The sequence below is a fragment of the Cydia pomonella genome, chromosome 11 (genome assembly GCF_033807575.1).
Source record: "Cydia pomonella isolate Wapato2018A chromosome 11, ilCydPomo1, whole genome shotgun sequence".
In the NCBI taxonomy this organism is placed as follows: domain Eukaryota; kingdom Metazoa; phylum Arthropoda; class Insecta; order Lepidoptera; family Tortricidae; genus Cydia; species Cydia pomonella.
The window spans coordinates 2,129,730-2,150,971 of NC_084713.1; the positions used below are offsets into that span (position 1 = coordinate 2,129,730).

At 38.9% G+C, this 21,242-nt stretch overlaps 1 protein-coding gene across 5 annotated transcripts in view; it reads left to right on the plus strand.

Moving 5' to 3' along the window:
- Nucleotides 1-10,873, plus strand: part of LOC133522611 (syntaxin-binding protein 5) — a 458,488-nt gene extending 447,615 nt beyond the window's left edge. For 4 of the 5 annotated variants that reach the window (XM_061857976.1, XM_061857977.1, XM_061857979.1 and 1 more), the window contains 8 exons: nt 687-796; nt 986-1,217; nt 1,729-1,837; nt 3,376-3,465; nt 4,872-4,967; nt 5,415-5,539; nt 5,953-6,150; nt 6,807-10,873. In XM_061857976.1, the coding sequence (XP_061713960.1) occupies nt 687-796; nt 986-1,217; nt 1,729-1,837; nt 3,376-3,465; nt 4,872-4,967; nt 5,415-5,539; nt 5,953-6,150; nt 6,807-6,871 (1,025 nt within the window). In that variant the 3' untranslated portion in view covers nt 6,872-10,873. The remainder of the gene's footprint in view (nt 1-686; nt 797-985; nt 1,218-1,728; nt 1,838-3,375; nt 3,466-4,871; nt 4,968-5,414; nt 5,540-5,952; nt 6,151-6,806) is intronic. The other variant, XM_061857978.1, reaches the window with a different exon arrangement.
- Nucleotides 10,874-21,242: the final 10,369 nt, after the last annotated feature.

Here is a 21,242-nt window from a genome sequence, read left to right on the forward strand (position 1 = left end):
TTTTACCTACTTGCATGACTAATGAAAACACTGCTCTGAGAAATACTTACGAGAAGTTACGCAAGTTGACACTATCAAAAAAAAGTTACAAAACTAAAATATAAATACTGATCCTGTTTTGACATATGCTATTGTTAAATAATTCTACGGATTACGCTCACGTATTTTTAGTCACTCGCGCGACATGTTTCGGAGAGCTTAGGTCTCCTTTCTCAAGCACTAACAGTGCGAGCAGCGTTCACGACGGCCGATAATCGCGTACTGTAGAGACAAACAGAACGAGCTCACTATGTCCACTATACTGTCGCCAGTGAGTGTGGTGACAGTATAGTGGACATAGTGAGTTCGTGCTGTTTGTCGCTACAAGTGTTAGGTGACCCAAACACCACACCACTATGCCCGCCTATTACGACAGCGCAAGATCGCCCCCAACCGGTTCTATCAGCGCGCGCGCAGCGTGCGACGCGGCGCGGAGCAGTACGCGATTCACGGCCCTCGTGAACGCTGCTCGCACTGTTAATGCTTGAGAAAGGAGACCTAAGCTCTCCGAAACATGTCGCACGAGTGACTAAAAATACGTGAGTGTAATCCGTAGCATTATTTAATGTTAGTATGTCTCACGACAGTTTAAATTTGATTTGCTATTGTTTTTGTCTTTAATAATATTCCTTTTTGATTGTTTCCAGGTGGTCCTATTTTCAGGTTAAAAGGTTCAATTCTGGCGATGTCATTCCTAGACTGCAATGGTGCTTTAATACCTTATTCATTTGAGAGTTGGAAAGATGATGCGAAAGATGTAAGTGTTCTTATATAATTGCTTTTGACTGTGTGAAATAGTTTAAATTTATCAATTCTTTGACATTTTTCAATTTCAATTTAACTACGTAAAATAGTGAAAAATCTAGCAATTTTATACACCCAGTAATTAACATTAGGAGTGCCTCTGGGTACAGTTCTAGGCCCTACATTATTCATAACTTTTCAGGTAAGAGGAAGCCGCGAACGAACGCCAACGAAACAAAGCTCATCGAGCAGCGGCAGCCGCATGAGCCCCACGCCGGGCGCGGAGGGCGGCAGCGTCGGCGACCGCCAGTTCGTGGTGATCGCCAGCGAGAAGCAGGCGCGCGTGGTGGCGCTGCCGAGCCAGAACTGCGTTTATCGACAGCAGATTGTGGACACTGATTTCGTTGTTAAGGCTGAGATTGTTAGCTTGAAAGGTAGGTGCTTCTTTTTCCTTTGAGTTTTTACCCGAATACAGGAATAATATGTGTTATACTTATGTAAGTTTGTGTGGTATATTCAACTTACCGGTATTTACTATGACTCGATTCGTTATTAACTATGACTCTGATGACGCAGATTATATTTTCACTTATTTATTATAATATTTGCGTTTATTTTCATTCATTTATTTTTCTTTGAAATGGAAGTTTTTTCCGATAAAACCCGTGGTCGAATTAAAGTTTTCCATACTTTTTCCTTGGGGTCTCCTAATTTGTACACCAAGGTCACTTATCAAATTTGGAATTACCCATGGTAAAAGGAATGGTCTACACACGTAATGGAAAATATGACCATGCGTATATAATATAAGGTCACGGTTCATATTTTGAAAAATTATTTCAGTACCTTTAATTTAAAAGGCGGGTTATAAAAATGTTGCTCTGAAACTAAATAATTTTAACCTAAAGTCTGCCACACCTTAAATATCTTTATTGTAAATTCCAGATAGTGTATGTCTTGTCAATTACCTGTCAACGGGGCATCTAGCCGCGTACAGTTTGCCCTCTCTGCGGCCGCTCGTGCACGTCGACTTCCTCCCTCTCTCCGAGCTCAGGTGAACACCACACTAATAATTTTATACATTACAACGCCAGTTCTGATGCCATTCACTCAGCTATACCTGAGGCGGATAGTTATTCCGAGACTTTCCACTAATACTTAATAGGTTTAAAGTCTGTCTTTAGTCGGAGTAACTTAAATTGATTTTTGGCAGTTGTGAAGTTACCATTATATTATATGAAGAAAGGCTATTATAAACGGTAAGTCTTAACTTCAAATTCATAACTGTTAATAATCAGTTCTTACGTTACTCCCACTATAAGGTAACTCTATACCAACTTTGCACCAAAAAAGTGCGAAGCTACAAACGTCATATTTTCATGGTTTATGGTAGAACTTTTACATTCACTCTATCGCTTACCAAGTCAGTGCAGTCTGCTTGGCCTAACATTTAAGAGTGTTCTACTTCATAATCGTGCTTCGATGATATACGTTTGACAACTGTAAGGTCCAGGCAGGTTGAAGTTGAGTGATGGCATCGGGACTTGGGAAGAAACGTGCCCGGACGGATCTGAGGCACTGGATGTTGTGTCGCGCTCACGATAGTTGTCCCGTGACACACACCACCTAGACGATTCTCTGCACCAGACGAAGGCACTAAATGATAAACGGCTTATTTTTTACTAGACCTAGCCATTAGCTTTGCAAATTTTTCAGCATGAGAATGCTGTTTTTTCAGCTAACGATTAGTCATTTTTACGGTTTTCGCTATCATTCATCATCAGCAGAAGACCATTCGATTTGCTATTTTATCATTTGGGAGCCGGATGACAAGACTTCCTGTGAGTTTCGATCGGTGTTAGAAGCAGCTCGACGCGCGGCCCGTGGCGAAGCCCTGAAAGCCTACCGCGAACATCGAAAATCGTAAAGTCGTTCTCGGTCTCTCTATCCCTCGAATACGGAAGAACGACAGAGAGGCAGGTAAAGAAATTTCGATGTTTGATGTTCGTGATATACCTGATCATTAGCCGCGCGCCGGGCCGGCCGCCGCGCACCGCTGCCGTCGTGCTATTCTATTCACAACGTAGTCAAAATTGCAAATCTATCGAGCACCACCTGTGCTTCCGATATTTGGCACTCTTCATCTATTTTTCAGTTTTATGAAATGACGCTCCCGTCACACATTAGACACACCACGGATTGAATCCGGACAGATATGAGACACCGATCCACTTTAACAGTTTACCCCGCACGGTGCAGTGCTAATGATTATTGTATATACACTATTGACCTCTCACCGCCCCGACACACATCGATCATTGAATGTACCTAACACCGGATGCTATGCTAACCGAACCTCGTGATTTAACTCTTGTGTAACCCTGCATCGCCCGTGGAATTGTCAGTCTAGTACATTACCTTAGTAGCAGGAGGAAGAAGTGGGGGCGAGCGGCTTCCCCCACTATCGGATCTGAGTACCGATCAAGTGGAGAAATTCAATACTCCACTTGTTACGTGAGATCCGATGGTAGGGGGAGGCGGCACGCCGAGCTGCAGCGAGTCCATACTGACGGCTGTCTGTGTTCCTGGTAGCTTCCAGACACAGTCCAAACAGAGGGGTATCGTAGACCCAATGCTCTCCATATGGGGCCAACAGCTCATTGTAAACGAAGACACGGACCAGTAAGTCACCGACACACAATGACATGCGTTAGCCATGTTCCGCCACCATGTAATGTGGTTACTCCGGCCTCTGTTGCGTTCTTTCTAGACATGTTTGTTCATGTGCGTCAGCTTCGACCCTCCTCTCCCTGTGTCCCACGACGAACGGTAGTAGCGGTGGAGGCACCTCGTCGCACTCTGAACCATTTGCATCACTAACAAGACTAACTTACTAATCTGCCAAAAAAGGTTAAGATTCAGAAGCGTTAGCTCATCTATCACATCCCCTGCACTTGCACTAATGCTACGGCCACATTATCGGGCGATGATTCGTATCGCATTGTCGCGAAAAAAAATCGTTTTTTTACGGCGAACTACTATATATGGCCACACAGCGAACTGTTTGGCTATACATGTCGCGACAGGTCAACATTTGCCAAATCCCTATAATGTGAGCGCAACATAAGGGAGTACGATGAGTTGCCTCCCGCCCAAGGCTGCTTGCGACTGTGCTTCACTAGTTCCCACTCAAACCCACTGTCCACTGTGCCCACTGTGCCCACTCTTCACACACCACACGCACTCGGCCCACATCAACTGCCGGTGCACCATCACATAACTACTCTACCAACACTATGACCTCTTCTACAGTTTTCACTACACGATTTTGCTGTCTATATTGGCTGGTTCTTGTTCTCGCTCTTTCTACTTCCTTCTTACCTCAATGCTGAAGCATGAAGGCTTTTGAATGTTTTTAGCTTGAATGTCTTTCGGAATGCAAATTTAGCAGTCATATTTGTTAGATATTTACGTAAGCTTACATGTTAGTTATAAATTTGATCCACTAGATTTCATCACGAAAGGATTTGAGGACGCAAGGTGAGACATTTTTATACTCTGCGAAATTAGAGAATTAGAAAATAGCGTTTCGTCATGAACTACCCTCAAGAATTAAAAATATTGTGGGAAATATGGAAACTATATAAGTTTTCTTCGAATAAAATAATAAAGACCGCAAATTTTAGCCAACTAGATTGTACGTTATATATCTTTCAGTAAGAATATCCACTGCAACAATTGATCGCAGGTCCTTGCCTAAGAATCTGGCAAACCTTAAAGTATATTATCGGAAATGCGCCTTTAGATAGGGTATGATTGAACTGGTCTATAAAAAAATGATGTCTTGGTTAGCAGAAAAATAACTGGTCAGCAAAATTCTAACCTAAGCCTTGCTGACCAGTTTATTTTTCTGCTAGCCAAAATATATTTTTTCGAGGGCCATTTAATTACCTCTTCATTAAACCTAAGTCACTATAGCCATTTAGTCCTTGTGGTTAGTCACTTTTATCTTAGTTCTTGTGGATCATCACCCAGTGGATGTTTTTACTGCCGTCGTTGCTGGTGGTATAAAGGCGGTCGTGTTGCAGGATAGCGAAGACGTTCTGCTTCAGCAACCGCGGGCACGGGCTGTATCTCGCCTCGCCCACGGAAATACAGAAGTTCACCATCGACGCGGAGTTCTGGTTAGTATCTTATAACTACACCATATTATTGATATGCTTAAATCTTTACGGTGCTGAAGTTTCAACTATCCAGCACATAAACTAAGAATCTCTCCACATCTGTCACTGCAGTCTGTGCAAGGGTTAGCTCGGACTGACTACGTTGCTGGTCCTTCAGAAGACTTGATTATTCTGACCGATGAACCTGGTGGCCGACTGTTTTTATATAAAGAAATAAATCTATTCCCAATACTGGCAATTCCTAATAAGATTTTGGTCGAAGGACTGCCTTATGGCAGATACGAGAAAGCTAAGATTTTTCGGAGCGCATATTTATTTCCTTTTATATAACTGACTCAGTCCGTAGAACCTAGTGTTGCTGTGCTTTTGTGTCTTGGTTGTGAACAAAATTTTATTTTATTTAGGTTAAAATCCAATTTTCACATTGAAATGTTTGACATGTTTCAGCATGAGTCTCAACGAAATGCTGGGCGAGTTGTTCCTGCCGCGTGACATGCCGGAGCCACCTAAGGAGAGTTTTTTCAAAGGCCTCTTCGGCGGCGGTTCTCGGCCTCTCGACCGCGAAGAGCTCTGTGAGTACTTGACTTATGCTAGTATGAGTTCGAACGAGATGTCAGTGAGTTGTTCCTGCCGCATGACATGCGGGAACCACCCAAGGAGAGTTTCTTCAGAGGTCTCTTCGGCGGCGGTTCTCGGCCTCTTGACCACGAAGAACTCTGTGAGTACTCGAGTTGTTCTATTGTGAGTGAACGAGATGTCAGTGAGTCGTTCCTGTCGCGTGACATGCCGGAGCCACCCATAAAGATAATTATTTAATACTTTATGGATACTTTATTTATTGTGACCGGCGACCGTCAATGAAAGCTGCGGTATAAGCGTTTTACACCGGAATCGGTCAATGTAATTTTTTGACGTCAAAAAAAAGTTTAGACAGTTTAGACAAATTCGGAATAAAATTAAAACATATCCCACCTTCTGCTTCCAGTCGGCGAGCAAAGCGGCAAGCCGAACCGCACCGTAGCGAAAGTGATCCCCGGCCCCAAGGAGAGCCTGGATCAGCTCGGCGCGCGCGCGTCCACGGCGTCCAGCGAGGTGGCGCGCGCGCACATGCTCGTGCTGGAGCGCGGCGACAAGCTCGGCCAGCTCGAGGACCGCACCGAGCGCATGGCCAACGACGCCGCGCGTGAGTCGCTGCATCCGCCGCGGAGATAACTCACCCGCCTTGCATACGCACTTGTTTGCGTGGGGGGTCAGCTATCTCTGCAGCTGATTGCACATTATTTAAATTTAAATAATGTCAAAAACCTTCAGTGACCTGTAAGTCATGTCAAAGTGCTGAAACTCAGGAGCGTAAATGTCACGAACGTGCCAGCAATCTCAACATATTAGTATAGGTTAATTTTAAGTTTCCTAAGATTAAAGTGGGTTTGACCAAAGCTTCTTAAGCTTTTCAAAGACTTTTGGTTCTTTCTGGTTTAAATTTGAAGCATACCCCGTTCATCAATTATACGATCACAAAATGTTAACTTTCCTACACGTATGTACAGTCAGCGTCAAATACTTCGTAGCAGTCAAAGTGGCCAAATAGTTCGGTACACCATACTAAATATATGGTGTACCGAACTATTTGGCTACTTTGACTGCTACGAAGTATTTGACGCTGACTGTACGTATATATATACAGAAAAATAGCCTCAATGTTTGCATAGAAAATACCCGGACAAATTAAATTCCTAACCACATTTTAATAGGTACTTTTTGATCATATTCATAAGCAAAAAAATATCGGTCTTAAATTATAGTGATTTGTGTACTAATTGTTGTGTCGTTTGTTTGCAGAATTTTCGTCGTCTGCGCACCAGCTGATGCTCAAATACAAGGACAAGAAATGGTACCAGCTGTGAGCTCGCCACTCAAGCGGCGCACTCGCCGTGCTGGCCGGCCTCGCTGCGGCCTCGCCGGCCTCGCTGCGGCCTCACCGCGCTCGCCGGCCTCGTTCGCTGTAGTTTAGTACCGGGCCCCGCGCCCTAGAGCTTAGCTACCCACGTAGAGATCTTATGAATACTTTAGACCCTCTAGCCTCTAGGCGTGACTTGAAATGAATGAACGCACAATGTTCCCGCGGGCAGCGCTGGCGCCGCCGCGTTACTTCGCTTGCGAAACACCGGATTCTTATATGTATCCAAGTGATGATCGATTATGAGGCTTTCGTGAGTACAGCCCTACGGCCGGTACAGTCGAATGGTCACATCACTAGATGTAGCGTGGCCTGGACCGACAGATGAGCATCGCCGCCATTGCCGTGCTTTAATGTAATAAATTCTTTATTTGATGATTGGTGTACTTTGTTGAAAACAAATAACCGTATTACTAAGAAATGCTTTATTATTAATACGATGTGTCAGAAAAGTTTAGACGTTTCTAGACTCAATTTTGTGTAAACTTTAACGGTGGTCTCGGGTCGACTACGTAAGAAAGATTTGTGAGTGGACGCCTTTTAGATGAATTTTAATTATGACCGGGAAGAACGGCATAATCAAGAAGAGTCTTAAGCTCTGAAAGAGTTCTCTGTCATTACCTTTAATTGTTGTAATGAAAAATTGATGAGTTTTTTTTTCATAAATATTGTTTTGAGTTTTTATCAATTTGCTGTCTGATGTTGACAAAATCTGGTGTTTTGTAAACGAAGCCTTCGACTTCGCGCTGAATCGTTCAATTATTTCTGTGCCTAATATTCTTACTTCTTTCGGCGGCGCCGGCGCGTTTTCCGGGCGTTCGCGGAGCGTCTCAACCGCTGATCTTCCCAAACTATTTTCTGTAGATCATTGATATCGCCAGGTTTAGAAAACTCTTCTGTCAAACAAAGTACCGACGAACGGACGTTTTTTTATTATTATCAATATTTATTAGTTAAAAGTGACATCAACATTATAAAAGCTTTTCACGTGAACCCGCTCGTGGGATTCTCGGATTTTATTTCGCATATGACGACTTTCTCAAAAAAAAAGGGACGGCATCGGATATGGAAGGGTCTCCTGATATTTCCTGATCATGGACTTATTTAAAAGATGGGGACTGCGGTTGATACGTTCCGGCGACGTCCCTCCCTTCGCTTCGGGCCGGCGGCGCTCGCCGCTGTACATACCGTAGCGCCGTTCGTTCACGCGATGTGATAATGTAAATAATCGAAAACATTAACTATTGTACTTAACTCTTTTTATACAATGTACCTAACGGTAGCCCGCTCTGTCTCCCGTAGATGCACTCGTAGGACTAGCATGACCGGCCCGCGACGATTGTCGCGCGATATATATCGCGGCCGGCTGCGCTAGTCGCCTCCTAGCGTTCGTGTCTGCTCGGCCCGCGCCGGTCCGCGACGGCACAGTTAGTTGTAAATTTTATAGATACGAGAAATGAAATAAGTATAATGGATAATAATAATAGTCGACGATGTTGATCTGTATAAAGTATTAAGTACATAATAAATAATGAGATACTTATAAAGATTGGAAAATTAAGCATTGGATGACAATAATTTTGTTACACTCGTCAGTTTGCGCTCGGCCGTCGGTCCGCCGGGCGAATCCGATGTCTTGCGACACTCAATTTTACTATGACAATTTTTTCACGGCAACGCAATTATATTTCAGAGACAGGATTAAAAACAAGAATAGGTACAGATAGAAAATATATTCAACAAAATACAATTATATCGCCATGTTTTTTCCGTGTCAAAAATTGTTGTTGAGAACTTGGTGACGTAAGCCACGGGTGCCTTCACATTACGTTACGCCCCCGATCGTTTGTTTAGCATTTATTAGTGAATTAAAGTTATATTATTGTTAGTGTTTATAAATAATCAGACGCGTCATCGCGACGCACATACAAAGAATAGCAATACTACGTGTGGGCCACCAGCCTAATGTAAACCAGACCAATCGGTGTCGTGTCAGTGTTGCTAGCTAAAACAAATATAAGATAAATAAAGCGATAATTACGCTACTAAAATAAAACGCACGCGACTAAAAGCTGTTGTGTATATCGCTGGCTCTTTAAGTAAAAAGTGGGCAACGCGGCGCTGTTTTTTATACAAATTAAGGGCTTTGATAAAGCTAAAAGTTGTTTTCCCGAGCATATTTCAAGCGAATATGCCCTTTTGGCTAAGGTCTAAAAGCATTAATTGTCGTACTTACCTATAGCCCGATAATGAAAGAGCATCCTTCTCTTACTATCGCGAGGTGCCAGAACGTGATAGCACGTTGTTTATCTTGCCGCGCCGCGTGCCGCCCTAGCAAGTACCGTGTAGTATATCGGTGTATCACATGGCAATAATTTATATCTACGCGAAGCCGTCACTGCTCCGTTGCTTTCCGATCATTTATACTTATCCTTCTAACTTCCTTTGGATATTGTATCGTCCAATGTCATTTAATCGCCTTACTTAGCTTCGATTTTATACTCTATATAGAGATGCTAGTTCGATTTAGTTTGTACGTATTAGTTAGCGTCTGTATAATATCTTCAGCTGTATAATGTTGGATGCCAAAGGTTTGTACTATTTTGACGCTGTGTTATACATAATTGTTACACGATTTGTAAGCGTAATTTAGTTTAAGAGTTCCGTTTTTGCAAATATGACAACTAGAGTACCTTCATAGGCTTGCGGTGCATCAGTGCCGCTTGTCGATATCACTATCGTAGCTGTTTTAACCAGATTATTTTGGAATAGACCTATCGGAATCGCCGGATTTTACTCGAAAGTGGCTATTTTCATAGAACCGTTTTCCCTGGTGTTTCCAGGTGTTTTAAAGCTTTTAGGTATTTCTTTAGAACCCGTACCTGCCGCTCGCGTATCACTGTATCGTCGCATATCAGTCGAGTAAGGTCCGTTGGAACATAGCCCTAAAGCGTAAAGTAGATTTTTCATTTTCACAAGTCGAGTTTAATATTAAGGTCCTTTGAAGCATGTTGATATCTCCGTTGAGTATGAATCATAGTTTATTTCAGATGATAGTCCACTATGTTACTAGCTTTGTCACGGCAATTGTCGATATGTCGACAAAGATTTGGACATGATTGATGATTAATGACAATGTCAGAAATGACGTTTGATAAACACGATTATCGTAGCCCTGCAGCTTATTGCAGTCTAAGAGCCACTTGCACCATCCCACTAACCCTGGGTTAACCGGTTAAACCGTTAACCGGTTAAACCGTTAACCGGTTAAACCGTTAACCCAGTGTCAAATTGTACTGGTAATCATGGTAACTCCAGGTTTAACCGGTTAACTCCGGGTTAGTGAAAGTCATTTTCGTAATTGTCGTGGCAAAGTTTTAAATGGCTTAGTCGGAAACACTTTGGCCATAGCTTAGATCTATCTTTGGCCAGTGTCGTCGGTACAGCCTTTGTTTATAAATAAAATACATTTATCTACAGTCCGCCATATTGTCTAGTCTCTCCTCGGTCTCGCTCTAACCGAGGCCGCGCTCTACTAGTGTAAAAAGGACAAGTTAAGTTTTCCCAATTTTATTAAATTGTTATGCCGTTAAAGTTTATATTGTAGTTCTGTTCGAGCTAGCCGAGTTCCGATAATACGCTGAGAATTCATTTGGAAATTATGGGACTAAATTAAGATAAGATTGTAAATAAATAAATAAATAACAAAAAAAACTTGTGGCAAATTATTACTTGTTAATCTGTAATAATGGTCGTTGATTTTATTATTTTGTATCGATTAAACGACTGTATCCTTTTTTTAAACGTTCGGAAATGTGGAAATTATAATACTATAACTATACATATTGTATATAAAGGATGCTGTTGAATTATATTTATTATTTAGTTTGGTAGATGATTATTAGTCATTATATAAATAAATTATAAAAATAAAATATTATCGAAATAACTTAGTGTTTTGTATTGTCTATTAATCCTATCCTTTAAACTTTTGACCGCCACCGTTTTTTTTGTCAAGGACGCCAATGACGGCCACAGCCGTCAGCTTCGCACATGCAATAGGGACTTACACGGGACTCCGTAAAGTTCAATTTCGCTTAACCTCTGGAACGCCGTACCGACAAACATACTTGTCAGATGCCTAGTGCCGGATTCGTCCCATCCTCCTCAAACGCCGGATAGGCTCTTGTACGTGCACCCGTTGGCTGCCGCGACTTAAACTGCATTAAAATGCAAGTAATATAAAACTCTATTTGTAAGTGTTTAGATCTCAAAATTGTAAAAAATATGATGGAATAAATTTGGTGACTGATAAGGCACAAGGTAGTTGACACAGTTTGTACAGATCCGGGACTAGGTAGTTGACGGGTACAAAAATTGAAGACCCTCCGGCAATTGACAGGACTGGTACGGATCAGGCACTAGGCGTCCCAAGGGTTAAATAATCGCGATCGCCTGGCGTGCGGGCCACGGCCATTCCTTCGCCGTCCTGCGTTCAAAGGGTTAAGCTCCTAGCCTAGCATGTATCAAATATGGTTATTCGAACATTGCGAAACTCACCTTGGTGCGTAGACAAGATGCCAATCATTAACGCTCCGTAGCGTAGCGTAGTTATCTCTCTCTTATCACTCTTCCATATTAGTGCGACAGAGACAATTGCCTTTGGTCCGTTTTCATAACTATGGTTTTCGTAACTGGCTGCCAAAGAAGATTAATTTTTCCTATTTCATAATTAATTATTAAACAAGAATTTACTTTCTGGTTTCGTAATCGAGTTTCGTAACTGGTTATGAAATAAGATTTTTTTTTCTGTTTTCGCCTGGATTGGCTACGAAATATGAATTATTTTTCGCTGCTTCGTAATTAGTTATCAAACAAGAATTTATTACTGTTTTAGTAATCGAGTTTCATTATTAACTTCGATATATTTTTTGGAAGTTAAGTTCCCCTTTTGTGAGTGACTGACTGGGTAAATTGACTACAAAAGAGAAGAGAGCAACATCCAGGCTCTTTCTGTACCAATTTTGATTTAAAAAAACTAAGATACAATAAAAGTACCTACATAGATATCCCTACAGTAAATTGGAGAAAATAAAAATACGAATATTGTAAATCATCTACTTTAATTTTCTAGATTTGTATAGATACAAAAGCTTGTTAAAACAGAGTACCCTTAGTAACAGTAAAATAAAATAAAAATATGACCTAACTTCCTTTAACAAAAAATATAATATTCATTTCGTAATAATTCTTCTTAGTCTAATCTAATACATAAATGGAGCAATAATCTCAACGCAGTGCCCGGTAGTTATTTTGTTTTCAACTTATTCTGCTACTGCCCTTTCAATCTCTTGATCGATTTCTTGATAGTTTTTATTTACCTTCATTGATCGCTTATAATTGCGAAGTTTAGTTTCCATTTCTAACACATCTAATATTTGTGCTATATTGGGATTCTTTCTTCCCACATATTTATTTATACGCGAGTGCCACGCCTCAACTGCGTTTGTGGTTCGGATTTTCATGTCTTCGCAGCACCACTTTTTAATAAATCCGATGTCTTTCATCCATTTCAATTGGTAGTACTTTTTAAATATTGTAGTTTGATCATCATTTGGGGCTCTGTTCATCAAATATTCGTATCCCTCTTTAACGAACGCTAAAGGTAAACGTGCTAAATCGGCACAACGGGCGACATGACGTCTTTGAATTCTCGACTTCATATCGAGCATCTTTGCTTTACGGAAAAGCGTATTGCAGAAGTGAAAAAAGCAACCCTTCACTATGACGTCTGAAAATACGATTTGAATACCTTTCATAGCTGCTACTTCGTAATCTAAAGTCACTCTTGCTGGTTTCCAATCAGAAATTTGACTTTTAATTATCCTGAATAATATCTCATATGTTTTTACATTCTTAGGATCACGCTCTTTCTTTTCTATCCTACTAGGAGAAAGAAAGCGTCCTAAGTTTTATTTTTAGGTTCCGTTACAATTTTTCAAACGCGTTGTACGGCGGTTACGGAATGGACTATGGAAAACAAAGTGAAATGTATGAAAATTTTCAGAAATATGCCTACTTTTTCGTAGGAGGATGGAATCAGCTCATGATTCTGAGTATATAAATAACATTAAATTTGTCTTTCTTAAAAAAAGGTATGTATCGTTTTACATGAAAAAGGTACTAAGTGTATCACACGAAAATGTCCAATTATGAAAAAATAAAAAGTAATAAGTTTTGATAATTAATTACGAACGAAGAAAAAATACTCGATTACAAAAGCAGAAAGTGAATTCTTGTTTGATAATTAATTATGAAACAGGAAAAATAAATCTTCTTTGGCAGCCAGTTACGAAAACCATAGTTATGAAAACGGACCAAAGGGACAATTGCGTTTCGTTCGCTACGGAGCGACCGCATACGCAACCTGATTACCAATGATGAATTTTTGTCAGGTTTCATTTATATTTAGAATATCTTAGATACTGCAGCGCCTCTTCTAGAGTCGGCCCACGCTAAGTTCTACTACTATAGTCCGTGGTGTATACGGCAAATAATGATAGTGGAATTTCCTTTCCACTAAATTGTGGTAGTAAGTACGCCTATTTTTTTTTTTATCCCGAAGACAAACATTTTGACTCTAAAATTCAATTGGCTCTCCTCCTAAATCAATCTGTGAGTGAAAAGGAACCATTCAGGAAATTCCATCCATCGTCAAAAAGTGCGATTTACGAGAATCGGACTTTTTTGTAGTCTACAGTCATTTCTCCATACAAAGTAGTTACGCGCTCACTTTAAAACGACTAGCTAGATTGCTCTGAAACTTTGTACTTACAATAGGAAAGGTATATCTATGCCCATGGTATATAATCACTATAATCAGCTATGATTTGCCCAGTTCTGTCTTCTAGTTGAGACGCCAAAGATATTAAAAAAAAACACCAAAAATTGAGCAACTTTTTTAATAAAACTTTTAACTATGATATAAATACAATAGAATACATTACGAGCATTTATTATGTCTCGGGCGCGGGCGGCGATGAAGGCCTGGGGGGGTGGGGAACGGGTGCGGGGGGGGGGGGGGAGGGCGCCGCCCCAAGCCCGGAAGGCACGGTTCTCGTTTACTTACGGCTTTACCGCGCGACCGAGCAACCATGTCAATTCATATTCAACTCTATGCTTTACACACAAGGTTGAAAGAATATTGCCATGATTGCTCTAGTTGACAGTTGTCGAACGGTCGTTGTTACAAAACATACGTCATTATTGAATAACTAAGAAAAACGGTGATCGCTTCATGTCAAAATACAAAGTCTAAGGGTCTGTTTCACAATGTCCAAGTAAAGTCCTGAATAAGCTACTTGCCACTTTTTCACGAATAAAGTTCATTGGCGTTTCACAATCTTCAAATATGCTTTACAACTTTAGCTAGTTGTATCTGTCAGTTAATTTATTTGTTTATTAGCTATCCAATACCTTACTTGTCTTGGACATTGTGAACACACACATTCAGGGCCTGTACTTGACACGCTCAAGATCATATATGCTTATCTCCTTTGAATACCGAAGTTATACATTTGTACATGTCTAATACAGGAAAGGGCCTACGCATTTTCTAATATAAAGCAGCGTTTATATCGCATTTTCAGTGTGTTTTAAAATGCTAAGACCCTTTAATGGAGATTAAGATAAACGCCTCTATTATCAACATAATAAGTAACATTTTACGTTATTTAGGTGCGTTATCTCATTCCCCAATTTGACAGATAGAGTACTATGTTTACAACTATAAGAAGCATTAATAAAACATCAAGGACGGTCGCAGTTAGCTGAAGGTCGAAAACGTAGTTATCACAAAATCCTGTACATTGTAAAAATCGTTGGAAGTTCCCCTAAAGCGAGCAAAAGGATCACATCACACTCGCTCAATACAAAATACCAATATATTTTTGCTACGAATCTACTAAAACTAAATTCCACCTAGTGTATAAACGCCGATTAAAATCCTCCAATCAGCACGCGCCGATCCGACGTCTAATTCGTCAAAACAAGATTCAAAGTCGTAATACACTAGGTGAAATTTTCGTGAACATTAATTTATAATTATGTAATTTGGTACCAGACTTGTACATGCGTTATACAGAATACACTTTTATTATCAAATTGATTATTTACAATGGATCGGTCAGAATACGAAAACCAAGGTTCCGCGGTGGCGGTTAATTGCACTACTAATACGATTGCGTCCACTCACGGAGCTCACACTTGGCTAATACTAAGTCGTAGGAAAAGTGACCTTTTTGAACCCAGTGTTCATAACCGAACACAATTTTATATTGAAACTCTTTAAGTTTTTTTACTCTATTGTCTATAAGTCTATGGAAACAAAAGAAGACGAACAGGAGAAGATTTTGACTTGTCAATGAAATAAAAATGTTATAGTTTTGGTGGAGTTAAAATAAAATGATGAAGAATTAAAGTGAGTTGTTTTAATGTGGAGACACGGTCAGGACCAGGACCCCTTCTATTCATATTGTCTCGCACACCCAGTAAACCTGTAATCCTTAAGCAATAGGGTTCAATTTTGTTTGGACACAAAACTAAAGGTAAATACTACACTCCGTGAGCGTGTTCCCAGCTTAAAACGCCGCGTCGCCGTGTGAACGCGCCTTATGATATTAACACGTCAAATGTAAAACTGGAATTGACTAAATCTGCACGATATGACTTGTTCAATAATTATACCTATCATCAATATTTTTTTCACAAACAATGTAAAATAATTAAGATTAAATTACACTGCTTAATGTGATTGGTATCACTCCTCCAAATATATTCATAATGGAATACCAAATTACCTTGTATTCACTTTCTAGAGTGAGATAATAATATATCTTTCCATTCTCATTTTATCAGACTGCTGCATATAACATATAAATTAAATTTCTACACCAGCACGGTTAAAGATTTCTTCACACGATGGCGCGGCTCTACGTTAAACGTGAAATCTGCCAAAAGGGAATAGATTATTCTAAGATAAATTAGAGATTATTTACTTCTGAAATGCGCGTTCTCCAAAGCACCTACCGTCTAAATTATTATTTATCTTTTCAATATATTTTTAATTACGAATTTAAACAGATAGGGCAAGGTTGCACGACTAATGTGTTTGTTTATGGCATTGGATTGACTTTGACATAGCCTTCTCATCAGTGGCATTGTGTATGACGTATTTAATTTTTCTGAATAAAACCGGAAAACAACGAATATTTTTTTCCCAGAGTTTTCATCGCTACTTTGGAAGGACGCACATTTCAGAAATATAGTTTTGCAAGCCATTTCCGTCAGTAAAATAAGGTTGCATATTTTAAAAATGTAGGCGCAAAAATGTACTTCCATGGAAAAATTAAATTTCGCGCCTCGTTCTATTGACAAAGTGATTTTTCCAGAGTATAGTTTATCTAAAGTTTCATCTCAGAATAACACTTTTCCATTTTGGTAAATGAGTTCTTAAAACTAACAAATGCTATACATACACATCTAGTACGCACAACGGGGCAGACAACACAGAAGCGTTCTTAACTACTTACAGACATACAAACGGTACGTACAAAAATCTTATAATTAGCACCTTACGAGCGGCGCCGCGGTATATTCAATATTCATAACTTTTTTTTCAGGTTACGATTATTAAACTTTTTAAATCTACTAAACGAATATTTATCAAGTGCAAAATTTACTAAGCAAGAAATATGCCAGTGCGATTATTTTTAGTTCAAATAAAAATCTCCTATATTAACATTATCATAATCAAATCATTTTTATGATAAAAATAACAGTAGAATTTGGACTTTAGTAATACAGTCAAAATTAGAAACAGTGACACAGCGATAAATGTATAACATACATATGTTGTCCCGCGACGCCGCTCCTCATCACATTAGGATCACCATCGATTGCACGCCGCGCGCGCCGCCCTCAAGCCATCGCTATACTGCAAATAGCTAGTTACTGCGGAACTACCTGATGTTAAGCAGCCTCCGGAGCCTTGTGTGTTTACTGTAGTGTTACACGCGCGTTGGCAACCCTACCACCAACATTTGGTGTGGGCAAGGTACATTTACCGAGGCCCTCTGGTGGCGCAAATATTTTCTTACGTTAAAAAAAAAGCGCCGCCTCTGAACCTTACTCAGCTTACAAGGACTCATCCTTTATCTTTCTTAATTTTATTTTGATCTTATATTTTAAGTAACTTTGGGTCGTATTGATATACTCTTATTTTACATGATTTTACTTTTCTCACTAGAGCTTGTGCCATATATTCTGCAGTACAGCAGAATAAAGTACTTATGAAATAGCAGCTGACATTTCCCAGATAAAGTGCAAATAAGTGGAGCCTACGAAAATCATTTTTTTTTAGGTACCTTCTATTGCTTAAAGCCTTTAGAGTTGAAACTTGAAGCCTTGTTGCAAAATAATGGCAAAATGTTCAAATATATGAGATCGATCATCGTAGATAGTTTACAAATAAATACTATACAAATCCTCTTTATTGCACAACCTCATATAATACATGAAGATGATGAGTTTATAAGTTTTTGCTGTATATTTTAAAGGTGTAGTTTATAAAGATGGCTTTGATAGCGGCGCGCGTGACGGTTACATATAACATTTATTATTTCAAAACCAAAAATCATACAAATCGGATTATAAAACAAATTTCAACTGCCAAACGATCAGAGTATTTCAGGACAAACTTGTGAATGTAGCGATCAAACAGTGTTAAATAAATTATGTGTGGATATAGTTAAAAATGTAACCCTTGGGTCACCCCACACTAGCGTCTCTTGAGAGTCTATGGAAAATAACGTCACTACGCAGTTGCGCCAACGTTGCGTCGAGCAGCAGCTATAGACGCTAGTGTAGGGTAGCTCTGACCACGAAAGACGTCCATAAACACGCACGGATACAGTTTAATATTACGCTTCATGCATTCCAATAACGTTTACGACGCCCTTATATATAATAGGCGTGGCGTTCAAAGGGTTGAAGTGTCCGAATTGTAAGAAAAGCTCTTAAGTAACATTCGGACAGCTTAAAAATTCTAACTATACCGCACAAAAGCGAATATTAATAGTTTTATTCACATTTTGCCGCTACATATTCAAGTGTTTTAATGCCGGCTTACAGGTTAATATGACTACCAGTACAAAATTAAAGCGAGCACACTTTGTACGTTCAAAGTAAACTTACGATATGGATTCACAATATGTTTAGGAGACATTGACATGTAAAACCGATCGAGTCCCAGAACCATCGATGGACCTTATGTGTTTGCAATAAGGATTACCATTGGTTAGTTAACAGTGTGGATGATGGTATATTTACAATACGGCCATATTCATACGATTTCTTCTTAACCTCCTAAGGCACAGTCATACAAAAAAAAAGAATAAATTCAAAATGTGCAAGTGAAATTTGAACTAATATTGTGGGGGGTGGGGTGGACGTTGATTTTGCTTTATTCAGAAATTGAACGAAACAAAACAATTGCAAGTCTATTTCGATTGAAAAGTATTTAAATATCATCGAACTTAATAACATAGGTTGGGCCGTGAGCCTCAAAGAGCATATAATCACTACGTTTTAAGAGACGGGACTACCATACTAGCGAGTGGAATCAGTTTGTTTCGCAAATCATTACCAAAATGTAAGACAAAGAACTGTCAAAGAACCGTAGTACCAACATAAGCGATTTAAATAGTGTAGTACGCTACACGCTTGCGTTTCTTATCGATATCAATAAAATGGGGAGGGTTGAAACGTAACTCCTGTCTACAAATTTTGTACTCGAAATCAGGTTAGGATCAAGTCCACATTTAAGTTGTATGTTATATAGTGGATAGTTCTATGAGTGGACTAATACGTGGTCGGGCTTAACGTGGACCCGAATTTTTTTTTACAACACTAGGAAGGATGAAAGTAGCATTTTTCTTCCCTACAAGGAGGGATCAAAGTGACACTTTTCTGTTCTAGAACACGTTTTTTTTCTCTTTTTGCATACTTTTTAGGTTAAGTTAAATTTGTACCACAATAATTTCCTCATAGGTGATGTAATAAGCAGTATGTAAATTTACCACGTGGTAGCAAAAATATGTCCACCTTAGGGTGGTATTCCACCTACCCAATTTCTTTGTCCAATGTCATTGCGTCTCACTCTCTCATTAAGAAAAATGTGAGACGCAATACACATTGGACAAAGAAATTGGATAGGTGGAATACCACCCTTAGGCGTTAACACTTGAATCCCTCACTACGCTAGGATTATATTTTAATAATAAATACATAAATAAATAATAAATATTATAGGACATTATTACACAAATTGACTAAGTCCCACAGTAAGCTCAATAATGCTTGTATTGAGGGTACTTAGACAACGATATATATAATATATAAATATTTATAAATACTTAAATACATAGAAAACACCCATGACTCAGGAACAAATATCCATGCTCATCACACGGATAAATGCCCTTACCAGGATTACCAGGATTAGGATATTTTAGAATACCTCATTACAATCAGAATGTAATTATAAAATCCTTCGGTATTTTTTTCTTAAGTTTTATTTTTTTTTAGAAGCTCTATTTTAAAAATGATCTGCACATACATGTTTCAATAAATGTAACTTTTCTATGGGAAGATGTATCAGGTCTTTGTTCCCAACAAATTTGACCCACTGCCTGCATCTGAAAATATACAGCCTTGGACAAACATGACTTTATCTACAGTTTATATTCCAAGTGTTTGCTAACGCGATGATCAACTGATTATTTAGCGCTTATATGCATCTATAAATGATGTTTATTTGTGTGATGAGCATGAATATTTGTTCCTGAGACATGGGTGTTTTCTATCTATATCGTTGTCTAAGTACCCACAATACATGCCTTATTGAGCTTACTATGGGACTAAGTCAATTTGTGTAATAATTTCCTATAATATTTTTTATTTATCATAAAAACATAGATTAATTTACTTATGTTTCAGATTAATATATTAAATAATTACTAGATAAAAAAAATATGTTAAATAATGACCGATGCATAGATGATAGATAATTTTCCACTGAAAATCTTCGACGAAAAAAATTTGCCTCATATTGTATTCAAGTTGTTGTTGTTCATGTATGTTTGTTTTTTTATAAACAATAAATTAAAAAATATATATATTAAAAGTTCTCAGGAAATTTCACATATTTCATTTAATTATTTACACTGACACACAAATAAATCGATAGTTTTAGTACATCCCTAGTTCACAACTAAAAAGAATATAAAATATCAAGATTTCGAGGTGTTTAAAGACTGCTGCATCAAAATAAGGTCAAAAGTATCTAAAGCAATATTTATCGGCTCATCCAAGGGAAATTTCGCCATAAAATCCCTTTTTTCGTGGTTTCCTCGAGTGGCTCGCTTGCCACAAATTTCACATTTAGTAAACCGTTTTCTCGGTGGCATTGTAACAAACTCGCTCTTTACTCTGATCACGGTTAACTATTTTCGATTTTTTCACTAAATAAAAAAGAAATTGCACTAAATACCCGAACAAAACATTGAAGCCTTCATAACAAACAAAACAATTAGGCTGACAGTTGACTTGATGTAAACTTGACAGAATACTGACGTTTTCTTTTTCTTCGTTGGCAAAGATTTGCGAAACAAACTCCATACAAAATGGTATGGTAAAAATAGATTTCTGTATGTCAATTTAAATAAAAAATAATGTATATTTTACAAGCAGTCGCATTCTATACACGTAAATGATCTAATACTGTTGGAATAGAGAGGTGCCTAATTATAGTTTATTGAAACCTATGGATACGGCTGCATTTGAACATTACCTTGTCCACTTTTAGGTACCGATTGCACGTTTAAAACAACCGAACATTGGGACTTCGATGCATACATCGGTAAAAAACAACGCGTAGAATTTACCAATACAACCAAACTTTAAACATCAATGCAATGAATAAAACATTTTGGCACTTGACATCACAATAATGAAGTAACAGACAAAACCAGATAACACATTCACTATAATATAATATTTATACTTTTTACAAGGCCACGTTATTTTACTGTTATTGAGAAATACTATTGAAAATCAAGAAAATCAGGCGACCACTAGCGGGGATCTGATTTTAAAATATGCTCGTTTTGATACTGTTATGATTAATCGCACGTACTGAGAGTCTTCTCAAGGCGTCCGCTAGCGTGTGTGCCATTGTAGGTAAATTCCGTCACACGCGT